The following is a 21,503-nucleotide window of genomic DNA, read 5'->3' as shown; positions in this document are numbered from 1 at the left end:
TCGAAGCTACGAAACCGAATTGACAAAATATGTTATTGCGGTCTTAAAAAGAACCTTGACACTTTCCTTTTAACTTTCATTCATGTAATATGACTTTATCGAAACACATTATTAAAAACAAAAATATTTCATATATTTAGCTACAATAACAATTCAAATAACAGTTTAAACTGATTGCCCAATAATACAATAGTAAAAAACGTAACATAATAAGACATAACGTGGTAAAATAGTGTTTATTTAAATATTAAATATATGTTATCACAAGCAAAGCAACTTTTGAATGTTGAATGCTTTATTACGACTTAACAACTTAAATTTCGTGTAAAAAGCCCATAAAATTATGGCGTAGTTACGTAAATGGTGTTATTTTTAGCTTCAGCATTGAAATAAGTAACCTTACAAGTGATTATTAGCCAGACTGTTGCTTATAAAGCATTAATCGCGCCATTGTATACAATATTTTTACCATAGATTAAAACAAATAAACCCATTGTAAACAAGATCTTTAACAAATTTGGGAAGTATGTTGCCTTAAAAGGGCAAAGTTAATTGAATTACAAAAAGTATTTAAAAGATATAAGGTTAATTTCGTTAATTTTTTTTTTACAGTAAACCATTAGCTACGCAAAACTTTGATCATATATTGAAAACGTATCAGAATTACATTGTCACTAAAATTAGAGGGCACATTTGGATTTCATACCACAGCTACGAATAACCGGCATATTCTATTTTAATCTGTATACTTTTGTCATAAGTAGATTCTAATTGTTTCTTTGTCCTCGCGTTTGATAAGAAACAACACTATTTCTATACAACAAAAATAGAATAATGTTTTTGGGAACTAAACTCAGAAAGTAACAAAGTGAGGACAAGACAATTTCTTTTATATTGGGCCATTAAAACACCATTAGATCCAATTTTATTTTATATTATAATAAAGTATATATCATATTTAACGATAATTGAAATAATTTGGTCATCAAATAGGTATGCAAAATGAGTATCGTATAAGCTCTATAGGTTTATCTTTGATTCCATTCAAATATTAATAGTAAGTTTTTGGCAAAATTAATAGATAAATCCATACTATTATTAGGTATGTCTGCATTTACATTACACACATAAGTTTACCTTCATACGTTTAGTAATTATGTGGTGACAGAACTGAATGATTGTAATACGTTTTTATGGTGTTATTTATGTATTACTAAGAGTTTGTGTTTTCACTTAAACATTTGATTCTGTTTACTAAAACTACATAAAACTACTTACATAAAATGTTAAATATGTTATTTGTGACGGAACCCAATTCTCAGAAATAGTTTTCGTAGAATAAAAGTTTGAATTTTTAAATGTTGGTGTTAGGTTAGTTTCAAGTTTGATCCAAAACTTCCAAAGATTTATAAAATATGGCCAATCAATGATTTAATTTTCAGCTAAAGACTTTTTAATACTTTTTAAAATTATTAAGAATTCATTGAATCGAATATAATCAATTTGAGAGAAATACGCTCAAATCTCTTTCAACAGATTTTTTTTAAACTTAAAGAAATACCTTTCCGATACTTGATTGAAAATTATGAAATTGAATTTCCCTTATCAGAGCGGAGCTACGAGACGATACAAAGAGGCAAAATTCAAAGTATTTGTGGAAGCATTGTACGCAGCAGCCTTCTCGAATATTTCTACAAATTGAAGGGATTTAATGAAATTTCAAGTATTGCGACATTATTTGTAGGATATTCATAGATGTAACATTGTACACAATGTTTATACTTTGTATACATGTGTGTTGTAAATTGTCCAGAAATATGTGATTATTTAAAGAAATAATTTTAATCAAACATAACATTGTTTTATCTGTTTCGTTTTTGTTTATTAATACATTTTATAAAAAATATATGTAGAAAAGTATTCTTTATATTATAAACATGCATTTAATATAATCATTTCGCTTAAAAAAAGGGAAGACACGACCGCGTAAAACGGAGTTAGCACGAATAGTAATATTCTATATAGGGTAATAGCACTTTAATACGTGCCGAAAATGAAATTCCAACAAAGGAATTATTTTCGGGGGAACGTAAAAAGCACAGAACTTTGGATTTTCCGGAAAATGCGTAAACGAACTTAAGTCCTTATTACTTCTTATTATACACAAAATAAGATCGTTCAAGCCGGCACGTAATAAAAGCAAATGGCGTTGCTATGTTAATCCCAGTGGAAATAGCGTAATGGAAACAAATATCAATAAAAGCAGACATCTTACTATATCCACTTACTATACAACTATGTTGAAGTGTGTACTAAAGTTGGTCTAGTGCCTTTGTTGTGTAACGACACACTTGTAAGAGATTCAATTATTATGGTTGCATTACTAATATTAATCGAGAAATAATATGTACAAAGAATAATATCGAATTATGTGTATTTTGTTATTCTTATTCAGTTGTGGAGAGCTAAAAAGAAGGCTTTACATGTTTTTAGCAATTCACGATTATACGCATATACAGTGTGTATATACATTTATGCTTCTTTGGACAATAATGCTTCTATTAAGTTTTATGACGTATACAAAACAAATATATGTGTGCAAAAATGTACAAAAATATTTACGTTGGAAAACTTATTAATTAAATTTATTTATTTTTTGTCATTTCAAAAAAGCCAAGGAAATTCACAGTAATTTTTTTGTCTCATATATACTTGTAACATAAAATGTAATCAAAGGGGTGTTCTTGTAATAAGATTTTGATATATTCTGAATTCAAATCAAAGTTATATATTTGTATAATTAATTCGATAAACCTTATTGTTATTTGTGTTCACAACTTCTCTCGATTTATAAAATGATAAACTAGCTATTAGCTATGACACATGAGGAAAGCATAATGCCGCAAGCAAAACTCGATTACCTTAAAAGCCTGTCGTAAGTATTTTATTAAGGTGAAATAGCTTTTAACAATATTGATAACGGTTTTGATAATTTATTTTATATTTTGTTTATCTTTAAGAAGCTTAAATGCCGGAAAACTCATACCTGTATATATATAAAGATACCTTGATTCCTTAAAACAAAATAGGCGTTGGCCTTCTTATAAGCAGTTTAAAGATTTAATGTTATATATATATTGTTAATAATATTGTAAAATAAAATATCATTTTGTTTTATCGTTGACACAAATTATTAAATAGTCTTAGCAATAAAATTACCCTTTACTTGTAATGTAAACTTAATAAATGTGCGTTAGTTAATAAACTTTAATGCGGTAATTCAACAATATATTTCTAGGGAAAAATAAAATAATACAAGTCCCATGTTTCTAAAGCAAAAATGTTAAATCTAAAAATATGCAAGTTTTAAAACCAAATATCAAAGTTATAAAGCAGGGAAGAGTTTAATATATCGTGTGTTGAGTTCCGGTTTATCTCCGTTTTTAAAGTACTTTGGAGTTGAACTATTTTATTAGTCCAAGGAATTATTTTATTATTATGAGAAATAAACGAAAGTTGGTTAATAAATATTCCCAGATTAGCTTTTTGGCAGACAATAATACTATGCACTAGTTCAAAGTTCACTAAGTTAGATTCAGGTACGTTGATGCCAAATATTATTTGGTTTTCCATAAGTGGTTCTGTTTGCTGAGAATTTAGACTTAATGGATTAAGTCTTGATAGTCTGAATTTATATAATAAATTCGCAGTATATTATTGAGTTCAATATAGAATACTAGACAAATAAACACTAGAATATTCCTGTGACATAGTGAAAACGGTAATAAACTGAAGACAAAAACTACTTTTGTTGAGATTTAATAGGAGTGTCAAACATTTTAAATAATATTATATGAAAAAAATTATAATAAAGTATTTAGCAATACAACAATTTTTATTTACATAAAAGAACACAATTATTAAACCACTTTATTATTTATTATTTGCTTCATATAAAAACAATATGTTAATATAAATTGATACATAAAAGCTATGATACCATTTACTAGTATGATTGGGAAAACAAGACCTAAGCTACTCCATGTTTTCTCTGTTCGATGTTTGAGCAATTCCAACTGAAATACGAGGTCATTGTTGGTGGCAGTGACGGCGTTGGAGTCTGAGGGGTGGGGATTGGGCGGCACCAGTATGGTCTAGGAGAGAGCAGCACAGAAAAGATATTACGGTAAGCAAGAAAGGAATAGAAAGCTCATGTCGAGTATTGTTAAAGTAATTGTCTTCCATCTATTATTTTCTATTTCAAACTTGAATAAAAATCATTGATAAAATTCACAATAATTTTTAACTGCAGATGTTACTGTTATACGTAATGAAAATATACTATTTAATTTCAAAATAACAAAAAAAGTGTTCCCTATGTATCACAACGATATATCATTTGTGAATCTACATATCTTGTATTACATCTTGACATTTAATATCAGTTTTCTTGCACAGACATGTAATATTGTATACCTTTCTATGTTCTAAGCTGATATAAAGAAGTTATTACGTGACGGATCGCTTTTTTTATATTTCGCGTGATAAAATGGCCTACTAACTCTCTTTAACCCCCTCACCGGCTTTACAGAGGCAAACTAGCCGAAATCACATTCAGACGTTACATATTATTACATCGTTTTACCTTTTCAATTTGATGTAATTATATTATTTGCAACAGTTTTTGAACGAAATCTTAGAAATTCTAAAAGTAATAACTAGCACTTATTGATTTATTTAATGAAAGATGTTTAACTTTACCAGACATTTTAAGTCTCTACAAGATGAAATGCATTTAAAGACATTGAATTTTCTCGGAATATATGTATAGCAGAAGTTATAGCAACCAAATTAAAATAACGCTTTTGTAGTGCTTTACATATATTTTACCTTTGGCTTTTTTGTTTAATAATCAATAGGTGTGGTGTTATAACAACAGAAAAAAAAATTGATTAGAAGAGAGACAAGCACGAAGAGTTTTACTTTTTCATATTTGCTAACTGTAACTCAGCTTTTAATTTATTTGACTAAGGAAGGTTATTTAGTTCTGAATACTATTTGATTGAAGTTATTTCTACTATTCAATGGTTATATTTACAATATATTGAAAAAATATAATATTTCATGTACATGTTTATGTCTGTCAAACTTTTGTATAAACATGATAACAGGAAATAGAAAGAAACTGGAACGTGAAATTCCGGAAGTACCGATTTAGATCCTGCTTGTGTCGATGACTTCCATTCTATATTTCCTTTTTGATTGTAATTTAAGTATTATATTTAGCACGTGGATTTAACGTTAAGAGTATAAATAAAATAACATAAAGATCTCTAGGTTCAATGGAAATGAATATATTGCTGCTTTGTCAGACTTCTTCAGTTCTTCCTGTTACTTAATTCTATTCCTAACGAAATTCTTTTAAGATGACGAAACAGGACAGCTTCAACTCTTTGAACGTTAAAATAAAAAAGGAATATAGGATCATACAATGCCAAAGACCGTGCAAAGTGGAGGAGTTTGAGGAGGAAGGCAGACCCTGGCTAATGCTGGGATAAATTTCCAGGAAGAAGAAGATGAATCCAAATACGAAATTTAATATTTTATCTCATTATATAGACTTAAATTTTAATTGCTATTCAAAATATAAAATACCAATTTACACAAATTGTTCACATATAATTGTATAGAAATGCTTTTCATCGTTATTGCAAATATGGCAAGGAATTGTACGGCAACACCGGAAAATTAGGTCGGCCTGTTACCAATTGCCACCGGTACCGACAACCAACTATTTCAAAATAAGGAACATAATAACCTATATTTTTTATTAAAACTATTGTACGTTTTTTGTTCAGGTCCATAATTATAATAGATATATTTTAGTGAACATCAATCAACTCCGTGTCTCAAAGAGGACGCGCACTATAATTATTAACTTTTTATGTTGAAAAATTATAGCCTGGAAAACAAAAACAATCAAGGACATTTCCCGATAATTACTTTTTAAATCGATTTCAATGATAACCATCAGTTACAACTCAATATAGATATTAAGAAAGCGGGTAGTATTTCTACAATTATTTTGATTTGAAATAATTTGTAGAAATTGTCACTTTGACGTTAAAATGTCATTAATTTGCTACTTCGTTTATCTTAAAATATAAAATAAACTTTTTTATTAGTTTGGCTTTGTTAAGGAAAAATATTATTCTTATTTCTCAGTATATAGACAAGTCAGTCCTCCGATCAATTATGTTTTGAATACTTTGATACAATTATTATGACGAGGTTAATACCAATATATATAATACGATATATTTATTGCTTATTCGCTTATATATAAGTCAGGAAATATATAAGCATTGTGAAACCTTCACATTTCGTAGCAAAATTTATTTGATTCATAAAAATATTATAAATTAACAAATTTGATTGATTTATTGTCAGGAATGTTCAGTTGTAATTTTTCATAAAATATTCAAAAACTTCCAGTCAAAAACATTGTGATAGACAAAACAAAAAGATGAGAACAAAATCACAGTTGGGATAACATTTTTTGTAACCAAAAATAAAACAAATGGAATAATCCGCGATACATATTTTTACAAAATAACAAATTTCAAAATCCGTTTTATTCCAGCTTCAAGTCTCTGTATAAGTTATAATGTTATAAGTCTTCCAATGTTTTACATGACCAATTAAATATTAACTAAATCAAAGTAAACTAACGGTGAAGTACACTTCGGTGCTGCCTCTAAGCTTTTATAGTTGGTCCAAACGAAATAAAATATATTTTAAAAATATATTTATTGTTATATAAAAATATGGGTCATATATTATTACTGACAATAAACTGATTTTTTGTAAAAAAAATTTTATTTGAAATTTATACTTATTTGATTTAAAGTAAAATTTTACTAGGAATCAAAAAGTGAAAAGGGTGGATTCATAAATTGATATAAAAGGACTATAAATCTTTGTTTCAGTCAAAGGCAATGGCTCGCATTCAAAAGGGATGATATTTGTTTTAGCAGTATAAATGAATGAAATTGAAAAGAATTAATTCCAGGCACAAAAAAGGCTTTTATGTAAAAAAAAAAACAACTAAAATGAAAACAAAACGCTTGTTCAGATACAACACCCGACATCTAGTCCCTTAAAAATCACGTATTTGATAAGAATTAATAATAAATAGGTACATTCTCCATTGATTCATAAATTTTTGTCTTGTTTTTTTTTATATATGTACATTTATATACTATACAGAGTCATCCTAAACGACTTATTAAGTTTTTGTTTTCAATCAAAATGTTGATGGTAACCACTAACCAGATGAATATAAAATTTGTCACCGATTATTTATTTTTATTTATACAAAATAACTTCTTTCTAAACAAACGAAAAAATGGAAAATACCATGGATATAAATAATATTGATTACATCCTATCATTAGAGACCAAAAATCAATAAGGCCACTATTTGGTTTATTATAGTAATCGACTTCTTTTATGTTATTTACAGTTGTATAGGATTGATTTTTAGAATTTTATTTCATAAATGAAATTATTTGAAAATAGAGATTTTAGATTAAAAAGAAATGGAAGGCATTTTACAAAAACGATGAATGTTGAAAGTGATACCGGCAGTGTTTTTAGATACTTTATCTAAAACTCTTAAAGACTTCTATAAATTATGGCGGAAACGTTCAGCTTTATCTTATTTGATGTTGGGTCTGGAACTACTAGCATTATCAACCAACCGTATCGTAACACAGGTGTTGAACGAAAGGAGCGACTTTCTTCCATTCCAAACTTAAGGTACTATTCACAAGTTGGCTCGACGTCGTTTCTATCGATTTTAGATTAAGGAACTTCGAACGCCTGTAAAAACATTCCATAATAAATTTTGTCGCCTTCGTTTATGTAGGACAAATTTTTATTATTATGAAAAAATTACCGTATATCCCGTTGAATTTTAAATCCTGATACGTCAAGTTATATTGAAAATAAAATTGCTTTCCACTTTTGTTTTAGATTCAATATTCACAAATCCGGGTTATCCAATACAGCTTTTATGCGAATGCCATCGACAATTCAACTTAACTATTCATTTTTTATTTTGTAGTTGGCTTCGGCACAACAATTGTTCAGACTTGTCGATGAAGCATACGAGCTTCACTTGTGCATATTTGATAGTGCTCACAGCGCGTACATCCAATTAGTTGGTACCACTGGCGGAACAATACGCGTATGTCAAGAAAATTTCTGATAATATTTGAAAAGTTTTAATACCATTGATTAGAGACGGGTATTTTAATTAATAATAAGTTAGAATCCATATAACGAAGTCATAAATATAAATTAAAAATAAAATTACGTTCATGACAGAAGATAAAGTTATAAAATATATTTATTCAATCACAGGATGAAAAACCCTGTCAAGCTACCTGATACATTTTTGTTTTTATATAATGAAGTTCCGAACGTATCAAAGTAAGAGATAAAATATGACTACACCATTACAGAATCTAGTAGTACCTTGTTATGCTTTTTACAATATTATGTTAACAAGCAACATTGTTTTTATGTTAACAAACAAGTATGGAATAGTCTGTACATATATGTCATACTATTATTCCATTATTATATTGTATATAAAAAATTATACATTCATATCACTATTTTTGTTTACAATGAAAGTAGTACTCCTAGTGGTCCCCTACTATATGTTTGTTTTTTCAGTTATAAGACCCGTTAATTTATTTTGCTATGTTGAATAATTTAATAATATTTATGGTATTGTTAACTAGTCTAATATAAAATGATTTTAACATCGTTTCATAAATTCTGTTCAAAAACTTTTAATTTTCATACAGTTACAAAATGTCTTAATATTTGATATAAGTAATATTTAATAACTCTCTGGAGGAAGCCAGTAACCCAAATGTAGGTCACACTCTTTCAAACCTGTGCACAGACAAACTAAATATGACATGACAAATCCCGCTCTACGCTTCAATAATTCACTCGTAGAAACAGTCATATCCATAACTTGTCACGACTTCGCGTGTCAGAAAGAAGCTAAAATGTGTTACGCAAGTGACACGAAACTTGATTTTTGAATGAAACGAAAATGTCTCTTTGAGAACTCAATGGCGTACATCGTGGAAGGACGTTTATTAACGGCTGTGTTTCTGCGCGGCTCGTTTCCTCTCTTTTGTGATTGCTCACGCCAGTTACCCAGCCCTGTGAATAGGCATACGTGAGTGAACAACTTTTCAAAGTATTAAGGCGTTTTGTGGCACTCGGATATGGCAAAGCTGCTGCTTAGTTTAAAAATTGTTGACGTTTCACCAGAGCTAATAGCATCCGCTTGGTCTTTGATGATGTTATAGAAATACTGAATAGAAAAGGAGTACCAGAATCTTTAAAATAAACGCTCGTTGTTATATAAAACCAGAAATGAATCGTGTTTTTGTATTGACTCTGGATAACTTATTGATTTAATCTCTATTGTAGTCTACACATTATCAAATAATCCTAAGACGGGTCTACCAATATCTTTTTTATATGACTTAATTTTAATTGATTAGTAGCAAACACATGAAGTACATTGTTACGAGACATGCAATTATCTAAAATTTCTATTTAAACGACACAAAAACAAAATAGTTTCATTTAAAATTTAACGTACTTGTATTTATTTAGTTCAAAAACCTAGTGACACACTAAACATTTATGATATTGCTCTCATATATATGAATACACATGTATCTTGGGTAAGAATATAACATTTTTGAATAAAAAAAAATAAATCATTATCGCATTACTCCATGGTTAATATTCAAATTAACTGATAGAAACATAAAGATGAAAATATGTCCAGAAAGTCTATAAATTACATCTATAGCCATTAAATGACATTGTGGGGCGCGAAAATATGGAAGGAGGAGAGTTCCAGGGTTTCTGATTTAAGACATCTTTGCATAACAAAACTGGAAGAGAAACTGTTTGGAGTAACCATTTCCTTATAATTTATAACAACAATCAAAATAATTAATATAGAAATATATGACAATATTTTAAACAGCTTTAAAGTTATTCCGAAATTTGTATTATATATAAAGTAGAATTATTATTTATAAACTTCAGCTTTCAATGCGATTCATGGATCGAACGCTATCAAATAAAGTATGTAAATGTTTATTTTTCGTCGAGGACACTAAGTACTTCTTTCCTGTGCTCAAAGTGCCCTCGAAACGTGACAAGACGTGAAGGGGACATAAATTGTGGACGTTTCCAGCCACACTTAACTTTAGATCTCGGCCGGACGCGACTTCGAAACGAAGCAGCTGGCAACTGTCCGAGCGGACGTAAGTATACATAGACCAGCCTAACGAAATAGAAAATACCATTATTCTTTCCTAGAGACAGGGAGGCGTTCAAGCACTATTATTTACAACCAGATTTGTTTGTCTCCTTGCTGTAAAATAGTGTGGTGCTCTGAATTGAAATCTGCAGTATAACAAACGAAATTGGATGTATTTATTTTCAGTTTGTTGTTGTTGTTACATACGAGTTTGATTAAAATTGTGTTTGCAATAAAAATGATGAATAATATTAATCAAAAAGTATTAATTTGCTTTATATATTATTTTTTTTTTTAAATTTGATATTATCGGATACAATAAAAAATAAAATTAAATGTGACCCAACCATTAAACATTAGACCAGAATGTGTCTATAAAATTTAAACATACAAAATATTCCTATTTTACTTAACAGGAATAATAATATCATAAATTGGAATACGTTGATTGAACCGTAGGAACCGATCACATATTTGTTACTGATTATTATGGCGAACGCCCGCAAATTTCATTCAAATTTAAGAAATCAATTTACTTCAAGATGTCCCATTTAACGTTGATAAAAAGAAGCAATATACGCCGGATCAATTTATCGTTTAAAGGAAAATGAAAAAATTCTATAAGTGAGATATTCTGAATCAAGATGCCTTTGAGTTGCTCCGCAATGATCTTGGGACATTCAAATTGATGGTAAGGGTACGTTTCACCATTAGAGGGGGTCTTATTAATTCCCCTTTCGACAGGCCGGCCGAAAAGGCCATAAATTCACCTCAACCAAAGGGATGACCAATTTCAGAACATTTACGGGCCACAAATTACGCGACCACTGAAATATACTCGAACGAGGCTAGGGCAAGTGAGAGCCGAAAAAGTCCAATGTTAATTTAATGTTCAAAGCTATACAAAATTGCTTCGGTCCTCAAGATAGGAGAAATATCGGCTGCCATCCGCGAAAAGGTCCTGATACTAATTTTATGCAGGGTAAATGAGCCGAGGGTAAAGCGACGGTAAATCGATATTCATTTAGCTAAGCGTACATTTATTTTGGTTGGAAACGATATCATGGAAATTAGGGACTTTTAAGAATTTACACCATTTAATTTAGGCTTGACGTGATAAATTTTATTAAGCCAACGAAAGATATAAATAAAAAGTACAAGATTCTATTTAGATTTCACAGAAAGAATATATTCTAAAGTTTATTCGTATACTTCAATATATCTGAGGCTGTTTGGTAACGGCGAAGCTAACTGTTTTATCACTTTATTGCATGAGATCGCATAAACTTGTGGCGACAATAGCAATAAAATGTTACATGAGAAATAATTTCAAGTTGCAAAGGTCAAACTTGTAAGCGACGCTGCTAATAAAAACATTACAATAACATAATAAAATCGCAGATTTCTTTTATAAACATATAACTTACATCATAACAAAATAACTGTATATAAATATAGCTTTAAACAGTTTTGTTTCATTCTCATTCACGATTATAAAAATGCCATACAAGCCTATCATCTCGTAGGAAGCAAACTTCTGTTCAAGCTTCATTCGTTCTAAGAGACGTCAAGTTCTTTCTCAAGAACTGATTGCACGACCCCGTTTAGAAATTACAGTTTCAGTTTATCCTTCATTATTAATTAAAACTGAACTTAATTTAGAAAATAATTAAAGAGTTTGTTCAATTACATAAATACTTTATGATTGTTTACTTTCACCATTAATAACATAGAGCTTAGATTTATAAATTATTCATAAATTTCAAAGAAACGTTTCAATATAATTTCAAATTCATTATGAATCTGTTGCCTTTTTAATAAGGGCTTAGTTTATTTACCTAAAAATACATCGCGTGAATTTTTATCCTGAATCTGTTATTAAATTCATGGAGTTCATCCAAAACATCCTTTATTATATGTATTATATTTATACCCTTAAAGAATCAATCCTAACATTTTATCTCACATACTTATTTAGAATCGAATGAAATCAAGCATCTATATCGTAATACCATCTCCTCATAAGAAAATCTCTTCCATCGTAAGTTATTTCTCCACTCAATAAATAGACGATTTATCGAGCCATAAGAAACGCTATCTCGTTTAAAGCGCTCAGAATTACATTCCGTCGTAAGACTCAAATGTTATGGTTTTTTAAAACACTGATTCGAATAAGTAAAAGTCTAAGGTAAAGTCAAAGCTTTTTAGTTCCATTTATATAAAGAAAATTGTGATATTTGTTCGACATAAATGAGTTTTGGTGTTTCATTTGTTAAAATAATAATTAAAAAGACTTCTTTATATTAAATATTGTATAAGGGACTAAAATTTGTACTTCCTGTATAATCGTATCATTGTGGAGTTTTTTGGATTTCTTAAAGATACCCAAAAATAGCTACTGATAAATGTGGTATGAAGAGTCAAAGTGTAATTAAACTCCTTTTGAAATCTGTATCTGCCTACTTCAGTAAGTAGACATTCAGCATTCATGTTGCTATAACACTTAGACACAATGTTGTAATCTCTTAATTCAAAACAAAATGAAGGAATTATTTTTGTTACCTTTTAATTTATATAAAATAAAAAAAATATTACAATATCTACAATATCCTTTACTATTCTTCCCTAACATAGATAAAATTTATTATGTCGAACCCAGAAGCTCGAAACCCAAACTACTAAATCTGCAGTAACTTTTTTTTCTAGCTAGAAACAAATCTGACGCCTGGAAAATATATTTGCTTAAATAATATATTTGGATCAATAACATTTAAAAACGAATATGTTTAAACTATAAAAAAGAAAAACAATGGAAACCTTAAAATTATTTTGCCAAAAAAAAACAGTTTTTCCAGCCGAAAGGCCATTTCAATGCTGCCAACTGCCAGTTAGACCCACAATATCTCTGTCATGGCTACCCGCGTCCGAAAATTAGATTTAATTAGCCAGACGTATAAAACAGGCCCTTTGCCTGCGTTTTGTTTAATGTTTCTTTTATTATACTTGTTTTTACTTGCATTTGTTATGTCAACGTGGTCGCTGTTACTAATTACTTTTTGTTTTAGCAACATTTTGGTGACAAAAAATATGAGTATAATTCGGGGTGGGATGTCGTATAAATTAATTTCATAATAACATCATTACCTTTGTTTTGTTCTTCATATATAAATAACATTAGAGCCACAATAAAAAAAAAAACCTCTACATACATTCTGGCTAAAAATACGTAATTATCACTTTTGACAATAAAATTATAAAATTAATTCTTAAATATAACTAAACAAAACAAAATTCAATTTATTGGTTAATATTTCAATTTATATATTTCAGAAAAACTGTCATCATAGCTTTGCGTACTCTAAGTATCCTTATTTTATATGAGAATAATTAATAAAATATTATAGTTGTACATAAGGGACGAAAACCAAAAGTGTCACCAGTAATAGCTCGAAAATTTTGTTTCATCTAAACAAGCGGGGCAAGGGCTTAAATTGGGTCCGTTTTATATTGTGTAGCTCTCATTTAGAATTGAAAGTTATAATTAATTATTTTATAAATTAATCCTATAAATACAATGGACAGTAAATATTATTATACATTTTTCACATGTTGTTATTATGGCGTATGAACTATAGAACACATAAGGCCTTTAATTTTCTAATATTATTGAAAATACTTCTCAATTTACGTATGAAATAAATAGTACTCAAATTAATATCATTCATAAAATATAACTTTGAGTTATAATAATGTAAAGTATGATATGGTTTGAAAACATCTTATAAGCTCTGGCTTTTCAGAGTTTCCCCGTATTAGTAACTTCATAATGTAAATGAAGAAAAAAAAAAGTTTTAATCCTATGAATAAATAAAAAAATAATAATAAATTTAAACTAATAAAAATACATTATCTCACCTTTGAGTAAGGCTCTCCCTGTCGAGTGTCTTTTAAGAAGTCGTAAAATATGCAGAGTGGTACTACCATAATAGCCGGTTCTTTAGATAGAGTGGCAGCAGTAGCAAATAGAAATGTCCCAGCTAATGTGCACCACTGCAATAGTTCACCTGAATCGTCACTTACACTATTGTCGCACTGACACTTATTAAGTTTCACTGTTCCGTTACCTACTTCACAAGCATTCAACATTTTTAAAGGGCCTGCTCTCCCTACTTTCAAGAGTCTCCGTACATTCATCATAATATGTTGAACCAGTCCATGACAACTAAGTCGAAAATTTTGGTCGTTCGACATTAGTTGATAGCGTATTATATTATTTTTGATGACATGCCGACATTGCTTTTTCTGTCTTTCAAGTCTTAGACGTACGTGTTCAATATATAGCAGGAAACTTAGGAGAAAAAAATTACACGCGACTAAATCAGCCCTTCCAACAACACTGGCCACAGCTTCTGTATGTATGGGGTGGGCAGCGAAGCTTAGGCCCGCGACCGCAGTACCAACTCTTATACAATGCTGTGGCATCAATCGTTTTGCGGTGGTCACTACTAGAGCCGTTGCTATGGAGTGGAGTACAATATTAAAAAAGTGATAACTCCATGGCTTAAATCCGCTGAAGGCGTAATTGAGGCGGAATGTTGCAACACAAAGGGGTCTATATGACCCGTGTGAGCCAGAGTCACTGAGCGGCGTCCCCCAGAAATCATTCTCAAACAATGCTCGTATTGTTGTATGTCCGATGACATCGGGGTTTGAGAGGATCGCCCGCCTGTAAAACAAAAAGTAATTTAATATATCAAATTTTTTATATATAACATTACAGAAATTATATTGGAATTAAAAATATATAATTGTAATTATTGATCGCAACTGCTTCATTTCGTCCTCCTACTTTTTCCACGACTTCCATTATATTTCCCTATACATAAAACTTATTGTCAAATTTTAATTATAATATATATATTAAAACTAATTTATCTAGAACATATTTTTCATTCCAGCAAACTATTGAGTTTTTGTGGTCTGAAAATCGCATATATTGTTTCATTAATGCTACTAAAATAACGAACTAAATTGTTATCAAAGTAAATAGAAACATACTTATTTAAACTGAAATTTGAATGCAAAGCATTTTATTAAGAGGGGTGGCGCAGTAGAAATTATTTTCAACTCTGATTACGATTCCGACGAAATGTAATCATGACAATCGTTTGAAATGCCGACGACGCTATGAAATATTTTATAGTTTGACTCTATACCGTCTTCGTACTTATTCATATATACTTTGATAATTACTTATATTTTACATTATTGTAGAATAGAATTTTTACAAGAAAACTATATCTGTAAATATTAATGATACAAAACAAATATCATCAAAAGACATTAGACTAAATAAATTTAAATTAATTTCATTCATCAACGTTACAGACGAAATAAACTCCAATGACGAGCAAATGTAATATAGTGAAGTTCGCTGCTGAAAACATATTTTTCATTAACGTTGATTAAAAAGTTCCTTTGAGATTTAGCTTCGGAACTTTTTTGTGAATCGATCGACATTTTTAAACCTTCGTTGCATGCAAAGTTTATTATAATTTTTAATGGATTACTTGAAATTAATTTGAGTAATTTTTTAAATGATAACTATTTGATTCACTTTTTTATAATTTCCCAAATGGTTAGTATTGAAGTCATTTCTTGATTATAGTATTAACTAAATGTGACTTTGCTCAATATGTGAAGTGGACATACGGTCATATACTTTTAAATATCTATCTATCTACTATTAAATATCTACCAATGCAAACATACTTGTAAGATGACTTTGTAGTGTACGAGACGAGACCCATTCAGTTAATAATCTATATTTTTATAAATGAAACCAGGAACTTTTGTATAATTTAATGAAATATTTTTATCTTGAAAATTCACAAACACACCCTGTTTCGTTTGGCGAAGAAATTTTAAATGCAGAGCCAACGGATCTCCATTATGAAACAAATTATAACATTCTGCTTTATTTTCAACGGAACTTTAACACCGAACTAATTCCGTTCTTTAAGTACGGAAGGTTCTATGGAACCAAGCAGCTATTTTAATTAAAGCGTGTATATTTTAAAACTTTATTATATTCGACACTGATGGTTTGTATTGTCTTGGAATGGAATATGATTCTTTCTAAATGAATCCTAGAGTATCATAAATGTACCTAAAACTTTTATTTTAAAGCAAAGGACAAGCGACATTTAGTAATCAGGTTCAGATACATCGAAATGTTTTCCCACGATCTGCGATTCCTGCCCTCAATCGGTTCCCTCGCCGACTACAATGCCATCTAAATAATGGAAAACGTTTACCATCGTTCTTTCAAGATTGATTTCCTGAAGCGTGTATTTGACGCTTATTGGATTTTGTATTTCAACATTCTTAAGATGGTCCTTATTAGACTAAGCTACAGTTGAAAGTCCTATAAATGTTTTCCTGATAAACAACTTACCTGTTCTTGGCAATGACAATAATCGTGGTGTCTTTATTGCGATAATTGTGACTTAAATTGCCGTTTTAATTTTAAATATCTCTTATTCCATTTATAAATCTTTTCTTATGTATGAGTCAGCCGAAATACTTAAAAAATAAAGGTTTTATGTAATATAACAATACTATTGAACATAAAAGTCATATACCATAGCTAACGTATAAAATGGGTAACTTATTCAACCTAATCATAAATTAAAATCTCCCAGAATATTGTATTTTTAGTATAATGTGGAATAAATTGAATTGTACCATCAATTGGCGTTTTACCAGCCTACATTCTAATGCCCACCCCATCTATCCATCGATCCCTCATACATTTTACCTCGCGTCTAGGATTTGAGTGGAAAGCCGGTAAAATAAGCGATTGAATAATATATTTTTATAGTACCGAAGCCGTGCTTACTATGCGAGAAAGGAAAAATCATCTCTAACATTCGGCCATTGTATTGCAAATTATGAGTAAGACGCTTTTCCTTTCACTTATTTACATAAGAACTTTTCGGAGTATTTTGTTCTGTAAATGACTTTTATTTTGTTCAAGGGACCTATATTATCCGGCAAATAGATTTGATTCTGCGGTTCCCCAGAACAGTTCGTTCATTAGAAACATTTAAGGACAATTTACGATAAACGACGTCAGCCTCACTTAAGTAAAAAGAAAGTGGACTTCTACAGAATTAATATTTAGTGATAAAAGTTAATTATAAAGAATTAATACAATAAGTGGGTATAATAAAACGTACAATAGTACTGCTTATCATTATTAAGATTAGTTTCTTATTTCAATTAAAGTTATAAACTTTTGAAATCTATAATAATAACAAAACATACCTTTCCAACTCATTATTGAAAAGTAAAAAGTGTAAAATATATAAACTTTAATTAAAAATTCCGACAAGCAAGTCCTTGAACTATGTACAGATTTCCTTTTATATTTATGCATTTATATAAAGATATATAATAAATCAAAATTAACATAAAATTTTAGACTTAGGTACTTGGTAGGTTTTGTATATCAAGAAAGAGTTTGGAGTAATGTTAAAGGTACTTAAAGAGTTTGAAAACAATAATCACATTTGGTTTTGAACTTAAGTACGTTAAAATATGTTGTATTATTCCAGATAAACGAGAAATATAAAATGAATTGCCAATGTGGCAGTTCTCGCTAAGTCAAAGTTTGCTGACTTTAACCTAAAGGGTAAAATAATAAATAACTCGTTGCTGCCAAAAAAAAATAACAAAGAAAATAGTCGGCTATTACAGAACCCCATTAGAAGTAAGCTACAGCAACAGTATCTAATTACACAGCCCCGAAGTTCTCTTTACTAATCTATTCTAGTCAAGAATTGTAACCATGTGAAACATATTTTGTAATAACAAAAATATTGTACAGACATAAGGTAAGATTAAGAAGAGAATTTGAATTAATAGTGGGATCTAATTCAGAAGTAGTATAAATGCAATATGATCTATAAACGGCCCGGCCAATACTCTTTATGTAGTCAGTCATTTTCTTGTTATTTATAGTCAGACAATTTCTTGTTATTTTCCTTGATAAATATAAAAACGAGGAATTATTATTCTAAAAAACATATCTTTTCTTTTTCTTCATTCGGTTCTTATCCCTGAGACTTGTATTTGAAATACCAGCCAGTGCGACCTGGTTGAAATAACAAATGCGGAAATTGACTCAAATGCGTTTATCAATGTTTATGGAAGAAATTAATACGATTAAGTTTTACAAGTTTTTTTTTTCCTAAACTTGCAATGTTTATTAATGTTGTTTAATATGTTCGGATGAAATATTACAACTTGATTTTAAAGGAGATGTCTTTAACTGATTACTTACAGACGACTATACTTTCTCACTTAGAATAACTTGGAATATTATATACAAGTTCAATATGGATGACAATGCAAAGTTAAATTTTAACGTGGTTCTTTATCCAATATGGCGTCATATCCAAGATGGCGAACTAGCTATTTTTATTGCTTTTCTACATTATAGCTGTCAAATAAAATACCTTGCTAAGTATAACCCAAATAAATCGAAAGTAAAAACCTTTTTTAAAACTAAGCTTTTGCATACGTGGATTATATTTTATAACATAAAATCATTTTTACTGTGCCTTACATCATTAAAGAATACATGTCATAAAAGGTTCTAGCTTGTTCACATTATTTTAGTTTGAAAATTTTTGTTGTCAAAATCAGGCACTTTACATTTACTTACTTTTGCTATACAAGTAAATCTCAGAAATAGCTTTTAATTGATATAAATTATGTAATGACATTATAAGGAAATAGAGAAATTTAGAGTTAAAAAAAATTTCCTTTTAGGTCTTTGAAATAAAGCTTGTTTTTTCATATATTTTTTTTTACTTTTAATTTATTATTTCTTTAATCAGAGTCAGTACTATTTTAAATATTAAAAATATAATATTAGCTTTTTAGTTTGATTTGTTTATTTTTAAATCGTTTTTAAATACCCATGTACATTAAAAAAATTAACAGCTTGGAATTAAAAAAAGTAAAATAAACACACAACAACATTTCGGACGCCTTGAATGGAAATATTAAAAACGAAACATCGCTTCACATCGCTTATATTTTATATTTTTAGCCTCACGGCCAAATGCCCTAAACTGGTATATTCTTTACTATGAATTTTGACCCTTTTTCCATAATTCAAATAATTTATTTATTTACGACAGATTACTAAGAAAATCTTATTGTGATTTTTTAGTATCTAAGAGTAATTTAAACATTATTAACTATAATTTTCAATATGTGTTTAAAAATACAAAGTCTTAGTCAACACTTAAGAAACCCCTTGGTAATACTTTATAAATTGAAAATAATCTTAAAACAATTTTTAATGTTGTTTTAAAAATACTTGAAAGACAACATATCAATATTTTTTCGTTGAAAAATTTGTTTTAAGACTAAGGTTTCACTTTGCCGCACTCTTTTTTTTTGTTTTAATTATGTATAAAACCTAGTATGCAATACTTTTTAGATTTCAGATTTTAATCCAGATCATATCATAAAAACTGACATATTAAAAAAATATTGTGCAAAAATGTTCTATTTCTTATTATTAATCTTTACATATATATGTATATATCTTTATATACACATAAATCCACTGAAAGCGTTTATGTCACTGAACTCCATCTAGATGGCTGGTGCGATTTGAATGATTATTTTCTTTTATGAATTTGGATAACGCACTAGAGGTTTAGGTTCAATAATCAGGTCTTAAGATGGCGTTGCAGCTGATATCTAAGTTTTTTTAAATGAACAGACTGACATGTGGATTACTATAGTTATTGTTTTAACGCAGTATACATAACGGAATGGAGCGGATATACATAACGAAGTTGAACGGAGTCGCGGGCGAAAACTAATTAATAGTACAGATAGAAATAAACGGAATAAGGAAAGCTGCAATGTGATATTAGAAATTTCAGTTTAAAATCATTTTTTTATATAGTGCATCTACATGTAGAAAATATATGTAGAGGTACATATGTTAAATAAAATAATTCCAACTTTTGATTCAAAAAAGTGTATCGTAGCAGGTTTTATGATTGTGAAAAGTTTCAATAAAAACTATTTCCAATAGCCCTGCCAAAACTTAGATTGAGATAAAGTTGAGGATAGTGGAACTCTTTGCAGTGAAAGTTAGGGGCAGCTGCGGCTTGGAGTCGTCACGTAAGCCCTCAATTACGAAACACTGAAGTGGTTTGCAGCGATCCAGAACAAAGTTCATCGATTCTATCATCATTATCGCTCGTAACATTGCGAAAAGAAATTTATTATTGGGAGAATATGCTTCGGATTTATTGCGTCACGTCTACTGAATACGAATCGCACCTACGTAATTTGACGTCATATTTTCTTGTTACATTAAAGCTATTTTATTTCTGCCTGTCATAAAAAAGATCAATAAGTAGTTTTACTATTTATTTTATGATATGAGAATGTTTAAAACTAAATGTTCATTATTCGTTAAATTTATAAATATTAGTTATACAATTAGTATCGAGAATTTACCGTACGGCTCGAATACAATTTTGGAATTTGGTACTTCAAAACAACAAGGAGTCTCTCGAAACGGTTCTTTAATAACATTCAATCATGAGTGAATCAAACACTTTAGTGGAACTGATGAGTATATTAAGAGGAGCAACTGTTGATTTTCTTGCCGCCTTTTCTTATGAGCGCTGCGTTCCGAAACGGTAGTAGGACACACTAACGTTTAAATTTTGATAAAAAAAAGTCCTTATAAATGCCTTGTAAGAAGACGTGTATAGTATATTCAAATTAAAACTTACTTTCACATCATAGATCTGTTAGATATCAATATGAAAATATATATTTATTGCAATAAACTTCAAGTCTATTCGGTGATAATTTTAATTGTTTTGAATGTTTTTATTAAACGAATTTAAATTATTTAAACGACAGTCGCTTTGAAATAATTTTTCTAATTTTTCTGAATATACTACTACGTTCGTAATTAAAAACGAAACTCAATTTTTCGTTCACTTGATATTTAAATTAAGATAAACAATTATCACAGTTAAGCTCAGTGGAATTGTAGGACGTAATTGCTTACTAAGTAATT

The 21,503-nt window shown here is 29.2% G+C and overlaps 1 protein-coding gene across 1 annotated transcript in view; it reads right to left on the bottom strand.

Annotated features, from left to right (window-relative positions):
* The window catches only part of LOC116768383 (protein O-mannosyl-transferase TMTC2), a 61,976-nt gene that overhangs the window by 29,977 nt on the left and 10,496 nt on the right, over window positions 1-21,503 (bottom strand). Inside the window, exon 3 of the mRNA XM_032659089.2 lies at window positions 14,288-15,098. Within this exon, the coding sequence (XP_032514980.1) occupies window positions 14,288-15,098 (811 nt within the window). The remainder of the gene's footprint in view (window positions 1-14,287; window positions 15,099-21,503) is intronic.

The sequence above is a fragment of the Danaus plexippus genome, chromosome 4 (assembly GCF_018135715.1).
Source record: "Danaus plexippus chromosome 4, MEX_DaPlex, whole genome shotgun sequence".
Classification (NCBI taxonomy): Eukaryota; Metazoa; Arthropoda; class Insecta; order Lepidoptera; family Nymphalidae; genus Danaus; species Danaus plexippus.
The sequence above is the reverse complement of the archived record's forward strand: the minus strand, read 5'-3'. Positions and strand labels throughout refer to the sequence as shown.